Source organism: Ruditapes philippinarum, unplaced genomic scaffold, assembly GCF_026571515.1.
Source record: "Ruditapes philippinarum isolate M1 unplaced genomic scaffold, ASM2657151v2 ctg2643_1_1_1_1, whole genome shotgun sequence".
NCBI lineage: Eukaryota > Metazoa > Mollusca > Bivalvia > Venerida > Veneridae > Ruditapes > Ruditapes philippinarum.
Window position 1 is genome coordinate 130,157 of NW_026859373.1, and position 12,404 is coordinate 142,560.

The window sequence follows — 12,404 nt, forward strand, 5'->3', positions numbered from 1 at the left end:
ACAAGAATTTTCCCATGATTAAAATGGCATTATGTCAATCCAAGTGAAAATGGTGTGTGCACATAGTCAAAATAACTTAACATTTTGCCACAGTTGTGTGTGTTCAATTTTTATATTTTATTATGGAATATAATCAATAATCTACGAAACCCTCGGATATTTCTATAACTATCGTTCGGAATATATCTGTAACATTCATTTTTCTAAAAACGCGGGTCTCTTTTTTATAATTTAGGTATTTTTTGTTTTTATTCCTAAATATTTTTCTTTTTCATTTATTAGTAAATCACCATATAATAGTGCGTCTCTTGTAAATATTACTAATTCAAACCAACAGCGAAAAAATAAGCATAATGCCACTTTAAGAAATTAAACGAAAACACCCATCTTAATAATAAGTATATCTATGTTAACTATGTACTGGATGATATAGACCAAGCCATTATGAACACACAGGAAGCTGCCGATGCATGGCCAGAAAAAAGGAAAAAATATTTGGAAGATGAATTTTGAAAATATATTTCATGTACAGTTACTGGACTTAACTGGCCAGAATCAGCAAAACCTGCATGCAGCAAATATTCAGTCTGACGAATGCTAATCCGACCTTGGCCGCGTACATGTTTTTTTTTCTAGCAACTTATCTATTGCGATTAATATCATAAATAACACACACATACCCAAAAAAAAAATGATTTAAACTGGTTGTAGATCTGTATGGATACATAAATTTTGGCAATTTGGCTGACAAAGAATATTTGTATATTGTTTCGTTCCGGTGAGATTAGGCAAAACGATACAAAAGTAAAACAGAAAGTGATAGAAGCCTGTAAGCGATGTTTTTAATCCGACATAACATGAATGTTTGGTCTAATTCAAAATGACAAAATAATTGTATGGATCGCGTACTCCGGTTCCATTCCCACTAATAATGTGAGCTAAAGTCGGCGTCGTATCGCAGTCTTGATAAGCTATCTGTAATGAAAGACAATCATTTTGTATCCAATACTTTAAGATACCCGAATGACTTTAGAATATTTCGATTGTAATTCTTTGAAATCACCGTTTTGTCTTAGTTTTGTATTCTTGATAATTTATAATGATTGTATTTAATTCTAAGCAATATTAAGTGACTAAGACCTGTAAAATACAAAGACATGAGAAGCTTAGCTAGTTGTTTCTCAGTAAACAAGTCTGTTTTTTGTCATTATTTTTTTTAAAAAATAAATAGTAACATTCCAAAGCAATGAAGATAATGATGCAGTTGTGTTTTCGATACAAATACTCGACGTAAAAATATTTCGAGTTATTGACATTCGAAAAAGATTGAAAATCTCCTAAGTTTGTTAAAATTAGTAAATATGTTACAGTTTTAATGTACAACATAAGCAACATGTTGACAAAATATTTTTGATACTGGTAATTCCGAAGATTCTGAAAGAAACGTAACGAATGCTAAAGGAAATACACGAATTGACCAAACGATTACGTTAATTGGCGATTTATACCGAATGTTCACCGAAATTAACTAATACACTGAAAGTTCACAAATTACCACTGCGTTGTATCTTTATAATAACTGCCTGGTAAGAGATAAATCATATTTATTTGTATTTAGTAAGGCCCTAAAGTTATTGATGGATATGTGCGAAATACAACGAATGGTTGTTAGCGGATGAAACCGAATTTTCACGAAAATTGGCGGATAAACTGAAAGTCAAAAAGTTTACTAATAACATCTTAACCCTTTCGCTGCCAGAGGGTTATTGTTTTATTGTTCACCTATTTGCCAAAGGATTTTGTAAGTAATTACTATATTATTAATTAATATAATTATTATCATTTGTTATATGTATTATAATAATTATATATGTTTCCAAATCTGTTAGTATAATAATAATTATTGTCGATGGTATAATTTTCTTTATATTTATTATAATTTTTTTATTATTATTAATAATTTATTATTATTACTATTATTATTATAGAAACGGCTAAAGCCGTCCATATGGCAAATACGCCGAAAATAACAGGGACGGCTTAAGCCGTCCCTATGGCAGTGAAAGGGTTAAACCTGATTTAGAGACAAATACTACACATTTGTGTTTCTCACTAAAAAATCAGCAAACTAATCTTCAATACAATCATTAAATTAGATCAAAATTATGACATATTCACCTTAAATCCGTTGCCTAAACAACTTATGAATATTCCTGATCTGTCCCAATTTAGTCCTGTATTTCCACTGGATATTGAAGCAACTGGTGTGTAGGAGGGAAGCGATGAACATACAGACATCACCTGTATAAAAACGTAACAGATTTGACGCTTTGTTTTTTCTTTTAAATGTAAGATTCATGAAGCAAACTTTGCCTTTCAAATTTAATTACATGTATAAAGCTGTTGAATTATTTTTGGGGTTTCGCAATTGACCTTTTGAATCCATAGTTTGTTGCCAGAAAGGAAATATACAGACGGAACCAGTGCAGACTATGACAGATTGCACCAATGCTCTATTCAATCAGTACTTGTTTTAGTTTACCCTCTTAACTTTTGAATGGTTTAATCAAGATTGAAAGATGGACTAGTCTATTTAAGATATTTTGCGAGTGAAGGGTGTATTCCATTCTGCAGTATTCTATTCCCTTAATGATATTTCGTAAAATCCGTATTAATATTTTTAGAGAGAATACAAAAAGTAAGTATGCTTTAAGACAAACTAATGTCCTCACTACATTCAATTACTTACATTTGCGCCCTTCGTCCAAGTATTTGTTGGTCCAGTATTACAGTTAGCTATTACAAGAGCCTCGTGTGAAGTTTTGTTGCCTGAAGGACATTGTCGGGCATCTGAATTGGATTCGTATTTTGAGCTTGCGACATCAGAAATAACCTCATACTTCATGCATGCTGGAAAAGCTGAAATACAAATAAATTAGTCCGAAAATGTATATTCATTTATCAAAACAAATTATCTCAATTTTCAAGGCAAAAACAAATCCATTTAATTTAAGACGTTGATTGTAGTTCTGCACATTTTTACAAGGCCCAGAAAGAAAATAAAAACCCAAATTATGAATTAAAGAACAAAAAGCTCGCTTGTGATCCCCAATTATTTATCAATTTGTTTCAAAGAAACGTTCTAGTGAAAATATTTATTTGACGAAAACGTCTTTAAAACGAACAAAGTTATAATCAATATTTAACAAAACAACTCCTGATGTAAATAAAAAAGTCAAAAATGTATTTTAGCTGATAATGTGTCTTCGTTGTAATGATAAGTCAAGCAGTTATTAAGCACATGTCAACTTAGTGCACAGAGTCATGCTGAACATCAGGAAGAACAAGATAAAGAGTTCTTTGAAGTAGAGACTCAAATACGTGAACAAACTTTGCACAATTGATAAGTGAACGCAAAGTATGAACACGTAAATTCCAGTAGGTTTAGTGTTGAGGAATACTGCTAATTATGCAAATATTTAAAGACACGTGAAAGATGTTGCATTTTCAACTTTCGCTTATAGTCTTGTTACATCTCTATTTCAACTATTTGCATTTATTTGCTATTCGTCTTAAGAGATCTTCCCTTTCTAGAATCTTTGTGCCCAAAATGCTTCTTATTTAGCTGTAAACAGTGATGTGAAATTGTTAATTATTCATGTAACATAAGTAATCAATAAGTAATAAGTAATTGATATAAATAGTCAATTATTTTATTGTTTCAAGATACAAACAGATATGTTGTACATACCATGATATATACTACTCAACTTTTGCTAAGCACCATATGTTTGAGTGTGAATATTTTTTGGGATAATTTTATTAACGCCGTACAAAAGGTTTTAAATGTTGATTTACTGTTTTATCAATTCAACTGAAGGACGAATTTAACCCTATAAATGTGTTTTACACTGATTTTGTGCTAGAGAAGAGGATGACCCCCTCTTTGAAGATTTCAGAACATGCAGCGTGTTTTCCAAATTTGTTAAAGATATACTATGCACATCTTTAGGTAGAATATTTTTTATCTTAGAAATGTATCGAAATTACGGAAGAGCATTAGTGCCAGGTGTATGTTTTTTATTAACTCGAAATTTCGAGTTACTAACTCGAAATTTCGACTTACTAACTCGAAATTTCGAGTTACTTATCTCGAAATTTCGAGTTACTAACTCGAAATTTCGAGTTACTAACTCGAAATTTCGACTTACTAACTCGAAATTTCGAGTTACTTATCTCGAAATTTCGAGTTACTAACTCGAAATTTCGACTTACTAACTCGAAATTTCGACTTATTAACTCGAAATTTCGACTTACTAACTCGAAATTTCGAGTTACTTATCTCGAAATTTCGACTTACTAACTCGAAATTTCGACTTATTAACTCGAAATTTCGACTTATTAACTCGAAATTTCGGCTTACTAACTCGAAATTTCGACTAACATTGCACGACTTTCATTGCTTGCCGGTGAAAGCAAGGATTTAATTCAAGATATTTTCTTTCGTGTGTAGCTGTTGCACATTGACAGAGCACCTTTAACATTTATTTAACAGAATAATTTTATAGGGTCAAATTGTCCACACATACTGAACATATCCTTCGCTTTTTTGTGGAGCGGGGGGGGGGGGGGGGTTGTAAAATCACACTTTCCACATTTCTGTGTTAACCGGGTGTTTCTTTTTCTTAAGCACACATACAACCATCATGTGGAGAAACAACAAGTCCAAAACCCACCCTATTGTAAACTGTGCAATATCATGTGTTAAATAAGTTTTAAATGGCGTGTATACGCCAGTTAGTCTGTCACGTTTCTTTATACTAATAATGTTTTTGTAATATTATTCATTATTTACTAATACTTTGATATTGTGTTGATAAAAGTTGATAAAAGTGATACTTGTTGTTATATTTATGTTGGGAATAATATAAAAGCATCCGATTTTACAAGAAATATAGTCAGTCCAACAATTTTGACAAAGGCCTCAGCACGCCCTATTTTGGCCACGCCGCGATACTTTCCTCAGATGTCCCACACGTGAAGTATAGGATCGGTTTTTTACAGGGATGAGAAGAATATGATTAGTGAAAAGATATGTTCGAACAGATGGGATACAATACAACGTCTGAAGAACGCCTGAACGTACAAATTAAAGGAAGCCTTGTTTTTTTTTAGGTCGGGTGTGTACATGCCATTACTAAGTTTAAGTTAAATTTCAATAGTTTTTGTCCAGGCACCCGTTTCTCCATCTCCATCGTTCAAAGGCACTGCCTATTATATCTTATACCATCTAACTAATAACTTTGGCCATTCTTGTAATGTTAATAACTCGAAATTTCGAGTTAATAAAAAACATACACCTGGCACTAATGCTCTTCCGTACGAAATCCATGAAATTCTTACTGAATATGTTTAATTTGAATAAAATAATGAATCAACTATGTATGGAAAGCTGAATTCCCTATTACGGGTCAAGTTAAGTTGGTCTTTTCTTAAAAAAACTGCCAGTTTTTTTAATGACACTATATTTTCATATTGTGACCACCTATAGTGTGTAGAGTTAAAAACATAACATATCTACTTTAAAAGAAGTCGAATATATTTATAGTAGTATATCTTTAAAATGTTTTATTTTGTTTACAGTATTAGACTTAATACCGTGTGTGTGGCTCGTGTCTATCAATGACAGATTGGCAGCACCTTCTCATACTCCTTATTAGGTTTCTGGTCGTTCTAACGGGTATGGCTGCCCATTCGTTGACCAACATGGCTTCAAGCTCCTGGATGGTTCTGGGTTGCAGCTGACAAGCTGAAATTCTAACCTGCAGCTCATTCCACATGTGTTATATTGGATTTAAGTCAGGTGTGCGAGCTGGCCAGTCAATGCGCTCAATAGACTCCCTCTTTAGGTGGTCCTGGACCCCCCTTTGGGGTGATCATTATTGTCCAGTTTATAAACTGATCGCCGACTGTTCAAGCAAACAGCCTAATTTGGTTGTCTAGGATGTTGTCTTTGTATCGCTGACTTGTCAATGTACCTCTACTAAGCACAATCAGGCCGATTCGTCAATCCCAGCTGATACCATTCCACACCAAAACTGACCCATCTCCGTGGCAGTCATGCTCAGCAATATTTGCAGCCTGAAACCGTTCACCTCGTCTTCTCCAGACTCTAGCACGCCTAATTGTGAAGTCTAGACAGAACCTGGATTCATCAGTGAACGGAACGTGTCTCTACTGTTGCATGGTCCATTCCAAACGGGCCTGGTGATATCTACGCGTCAAGGGGATAGTATGCAAGGTCTTCTCGACCTCAAATTACCTACATGCAGCCTTGTAAGTACCGTATGCATGGAAACACAGACCCCGCAGCATAAGCAAGTCATTTGGAAGAGATGTCACTGCCACAAACCTTGCAGGACGTGCCTGAATGAACGACCAAAACCGATCCTGAGCTGTTGTTGTGACCCTTTAACGCCTCCAGCAGTCCTCCTGGTGAGTGTACCATGTAGCTGGTATTTCTCCCATGTTCTGGTGATGACGGTGTGGTGCACACCAAGCGTCGCACCAACCTTGCAGAAGGTGGCACCTTGCTACAGCATCCCTACATCCTTCATAATTTTGCTTCTCTCATGTGACATGTGATTGTACCATTTCAAAAAACAAGAAAATATTGGGGTGCATGCTTTCCATGCTACCTAGAGTTGTAACGGATTACTCAACGCGGATTCATGTGAGGGAACTTCCTCAAAACATTGCTGAATCAGAATTTTTAAAAAAATTGGAAAGAAATCTGTTATATGCTTGTGATAATATAAAAATTAACTTATGGTGATATAACAAGAGCACAGCATGCAATATTGTGGCTCGTCTAATATAGCAAAAAAAGTATTCCACAGTAAAAAAAGAGCAAACCTCCTAAAATATTGCGCTCAGGATTATGTCCCTTAGCTTACAATGACATCTTTTCATGATAATTGTAAATATTTAAGTTTTGTGTTGATACCCTCAAACTGAGAAATAGGCTACATTGTAATCGAAACAGGTGACATAAAAATATAATAAGAGCCACGCATGCGGTATGAATGCTCGTCTGTTCAAATCACAATATTTGACAAAAATTGTAAGTTAAAATTGGGCATAATTCCAAACACCTGCACCTTGTCAAGATAAGCAAGTATTTAAAGTCATACAAGAATTTCTTTAATGTTTGAATAATGGGTAATCTGTAAGTATTGGCACGACGGCAACGACGACGCCAACAACGACACGCATCGATTTTAGAAGCTTAAGATGTTTAGATTAGTTGAAACAAATGCTTATATACCTTTTGTGGTAACTAAAGGAGTAGCTGTATCTGAAGAACTTCTGGGTAAAGTAGTCGTGAATATAAGATCTGTGGAAGGTGATGTCTTTACAGTGGATGTCTTTAGCGTTGTTGATGTCATCAAAGTAGTAGATGCAGGTGTTGATGAAACTTTTGTTGTTAGACGATTGTCCTGAAAAACAGATTCAACTATAACTATCACTGAAGGTGATAAAACACCCACATACAGTTTCCTGAATAAAAAACAACAACAAAACATAAAATAATATAGAGCCACCTTAAGGATTATTCAATGAAGTTCAAAGTCACTTGAATAAAGGTCTAAATCATTACAATATCAGCAAGCAGGTAAACTTTAGGTGCCCATTCTTGTATTATTTTAGGCACGAACGGGCACCTGAGTAGAAGCACTAGCTGGAAATCTTCCTCACATGAAAGAATCCAAAGTACCTGACAAGATTAGAACCAACAGAGGTGAGGGACAAGTAGTTCTAAGTTAACGACATTAGCAACTCGGCAACAAACAAACTTAACTTATTAAAGTACATTATTAGTCACATACTTTGCAAGCACATGTATCCTGACGCCCCGCTGAATATGTTTCTGTTGAAAATAAATACAAATTACTTATTTAATAATTGAAAGAAATCAATTTTAGATACATCGAATGCTATATTAATTCAAGAGTAAATTATTGACTCGCTTTTAAGTGAAGGGGTAATAATAATAATCATCATGTATGCTTGACCAAAGTAAAGGAAGTACCTGAATATATAAGTCATTTCAAGCATTTCTCATTGTGCGACTTAAAAGATCAAAACTTGATCATAGTTATAAAAGTTAATGAATTCGGAATTTTGTTATGGGAACAAAACTCGGTATTCGGTCTTTAAAAAAACCCAGTTGATTGTCAGCCAAATTGAATCACATAAAACGAAACTCCAATTGCGGAGATGCCGAGAGAAAGCTCTATACTGTCATTGTTGTAAAATATTCGAAACGTGGTAATTGATGCAAAAATGCAAAGCTTAACCATTGGGATGAAGCTCAATAGTCGACCAATGGACATTGCAGCCAAACATTTTACTACATATTAATATGAAATATCTCTCTGAGAAAGTTTAATTTAAAGTGATGTATATAAATGATTAATATATCTAAACAGAAATAACTAAAACTTCAAATCTTCAGCACTTAATTAATGACATTAAAGCACTTTCTTAATATACATCATAACTTAATGCAGTATGTCAATAAGATAAATAGTAAATGAATAAGTATACAGAAGCTTACGATTTAGATGTTGTATCAGATAGTGTTGTAGGTTCAGTCTAAAATCCGGTATACCATTCAAATGTCTCCAAACTTGTAAAAGAATGAAAAATTAATAGAGTCTATGAAAAATGAATACAGTCTCTGAAAAATTAATAGGGACTATGAAAATGAACACAGTCTTTGAAAAATGTACACAGTCTATGATAATTGACCACAGTCTATGAAAAATTAAAACAGTCCATGAAATTTTAATATAGTCTATGAAAAATTAATACAATCTCATAATGTTTAAAAAAAACTATAGATGCCTTGAAGAAATTTGATCATAGGGACAACAGTTTTGTTATTGTGTGTGTGTGTGGGGGGAACGATGTTATAAGTACATTAGGGATAAAGTCATTGATTCGTTTCCATTTTTCATAATTTATCGAGTAGACACAAGAAATTAAATTTAAAAAAAACAACACCCCCTCCCCCCCCCCAAAAAAAAAAAACGTTGCAATATTTTTTCTGTTTTGTTGTAAATAAAGCTTAATTATTTTAATCAAGGCGACCTCATTTGATTATTTGTCCTTTGAATTCTTTCATTTCCTTTGCATTTAAATATTCAGAATAAATCGATTTACAAACAGTGTAATATATTTGTATCTTTACTGTTATTAACCATTATTTTATTGAAATACATTTATACATGTATACCTTATTCATGGTCCATATCTGATTAATTTTTTTTTTCAAGAAAACTAAATAGTTATAACTGATATAATAATGTCAGACTTTACCATGATGGTGTGTGCGACACGGTGATTTATGTTCCCTTTGTTCATACATAACGTAGAAATAATCGAACAGATCTGGAACAAATTAAATGCAATTTTTCGTTACCATTTGCCCAGCCATAAGATCATCGTCTGCTCGAAAAATATTTGAATATGTAAGCTCGCAAAAAGCTTTATAACCGGTGAAACATTGCGGTCATTAAGTACAGGTATCAACAGCACAATTATGATAAAAAGACAACGTGCACGACTTTTCTTGAACAAGAACCTGGATAATAAAGAATTAATTTAAAAAATGCCAAAGTTCTGTTACAGTCCAATATGAGTTATAAAACTTAGATCTTGACCCCTGTAACGCTTTCAATTAAGAATGTGAGGTTTCAACCAATACCATTTAGTAGTTTTGGAAATAACAACTTGTACGCAAAAAATGTATCTAAAGCGTGACGCGTGGTTGAGTGCAATAGCTCTACCTATTTAGCAAGCTCAAAATGGTAAGTTTTCAAAACATCTATCACTGACAGAGCCCCAATGTTGTTGAAAATCTGCTGAGTATAATGTTAAGTTTGAAGTTTATAATTTTTATATTTAGATCTAGCTACCATTTAGTTCAAGCCATTTATGATAAGTGTTTTATTAAAAGTAAAGCAAAATTATGCATAATTATTTTTTAAACAAAAATAAAATAAACTTACAATAACAATCAGGACTCCATCTAATACATTCCCCATTGTGATCTGCTAGACCAGCTGGTGTTAGAAATAATATATCTCATTTGAACAAAATGATATGTAAAGAGGACAAAAACGAAAGAAAAAAAACAACTTTTCAATACAACGTAACAGAAAGAAGAAACGTAATCGAATGGGCAAAACCGATAGAATATGAGGATAAAAGAAGAAACCTTAACAAACAATCAAATGTATTTTGTATCATTTACGTTTTACATAAATTCCTGTTGAAAAAAAAAACAAAAAATAAAAACATGGAAGTTAAAACAATGTTTCAAGTAAAGTGTAAAAATTTGCATGTTTCGGGTATTAAAATAAACCTATTTTTCATATTATTCATATAATTTATCCATATCTCATAACCGTATACCTTGTTCAAAACAAACTGTAATGAATTAAATATGAATATGAAAAATTAACAAATAAACAACGGACAGACACGTTACCGGAACGAAGCAATAAAAATGACCAACTATATAATGCCGCCTAAATGAAACAGGGCAAAATCTGGAAAAGCACATGGGCAAAAAAGAATGGGGCTATTATAAAGTGTTTTTTTTTTTTTTTAAAGTTTTTTGTTTTCATTGACTATTTGCTAATTATTTATTTCTTTTGCTTGGTGTTACTGATAAAAATTTGCTATGTCAATATCGTCTACTTCATTTTCTGACTGGAATATAATAAATCATTGAACATTTCTATCATCATCATCGTCATCATCATAATGTTACAGGGTATGGGTATACATGTTTATTTATTAGTACTGGCAAATGCTAAGTAGCCTGTACTTTAAATGTGATATTTTAATATTAAGTTAATTAACTCCTTTTGATACTAGTATAACATTCATCTTACGTATTATAGTGATGATTGTCTTCTGAAAGCTGCCATTGCATTGACAATGTTCCCCATGATCATCCATACCAAAAACTTCAGCTAAAAATAAGCGTATTTTATATACATATTTTCTAAACTTCAAATTAATTATGTCTAACTGTAATGTAGGTTTCTGAAATAACATACACAATATAAATTAATAGATATTACTGTCAAACATTGAGAAGGAAAAGGTAATAAACTTTTCAAAGATGCACGCAATTACAACTGTTGAAAAAGTACTCGTGAAACATATAATACATGACAACTAAAGAGTGCCCTGTTAAAATATTTGGGCCGCGCCATGACAAAACTAAAATGATGCGTTTGCGTTTGCGCATCCGCGCAGTCTGATCAGGATCCATGTTGTTCGCTTGAAAACCCTATAATGTTGGTTTTGTTATGGCGCGTCTCATTTATTGGAACGAAAATTTCACATGCTCTTAACCATAACAAAAGCGTTGTTAAACACATAATGCAAATAACTCAGGTGTTCATTACAAATGCAGAAGTTGCTTTTAAGATCCGATCAATAATTTCATGGAAGGTCACCCGAAGTCTATATTCACGAGTGTACTTAAAACAATCGCCATTAGACCTTAACAGTGTCGGGGTGTCTCAAAGCGCAATCAAAAGATGAAAATTTACAATGCAAGATGTCTTTTTCTCAGTCTTAAGAATAGATCATTCATAAAAAACCCAAAATGTTTCTTAACATTCCATTGTTGTTTTTTTCAAGAGAAAAAAAAGCCATTAAAAAAGTCCGATAATCTTCACATTTTTGAGATAAGACTTCACAATATTTCGAATGTGTTATCGTTGATTATCATAATTATAAAGTATGAAATTCGCACCATTTATATCTGCTATTGCTCGATGCAGACAAGGCAGTTGGTGTTTTGCAATAGGCTCTATCATTGACCAAACTGAAACAAACAAAGAATGTGTGACGTTTACATTTACGTATACGAGCGTTTTTTTTTCCGTATAAATTTGTTTTTATCATGCGCAATTACTCACAAAGTTAATTGAAATTTGTATGTTTTAAAATATTCATATCAAAATCTTTTCTTTTTTTTTACTTTTAAACAACGTTTACTCTGTATCATTTTAATCTTTAAAATTGTGTTTCCTTTATAAAGTTCTAGCAAAGCCAGTTTTATTTTCTTTTGTTTGACTTTGTATTCACCCTCTGTACAGATTACAATTATTTCTAAACATTTAATCATGAACTTACTTTGTGTGTTGCTTAAACACGGTTGACTGCTGATTGCTTTCCGTAAACCTGAAAATCAATCAATCAATCAGTCAGTCAATCAATCAATAACATTTCTAGATTATGTTCCGAAATCAATCAATCAAACAATCGACCAACCGATCAACACAGTCATGTTCCAAAATAAAAGTCATTGTTTG

The 12,404-nt window shown here is 32.7% G+C and overlaps 1 protein-coding gene across 1 annotated transcript; it reads right to left on the bottom strand.

Moving 5' to 3' along the window:
• Positions 1–824: 824 nt before the first annotated feature.
• LOC132756284 (uncharacterized) lies at positions 825–12,310 on the bottom strand. The gene is made up of 11 exons (XM_060747309.1): positions 12,226–12,310; positions 11,843–11,914; positions 10,968–11,048; positions 10,077–10,130; positions 9,385–9,456; positions 8,621–8,692; positions 7,890–7,930; positions 7,328–7,499; positions 2,750–2,919; positions 2,179–2,301; positions 825–975 (listed from the first exon to the last, which is right to left on the bottom strand). The coding sequence occupies exons 2-11, from the start codon at positions 11,904–11,906 to the stop codon at positions 871–873; spliced, it is 954 nt and encodes a 317-aa protein (XP_060603292.1). The 5' UTR covers positions 11,907–11,914; positions 12,226–12,310; the 3' UTR covers positions 825–870.
• Between the last annotated feature and the right edge of the window lie 94 nt (positions 12,311–12,404).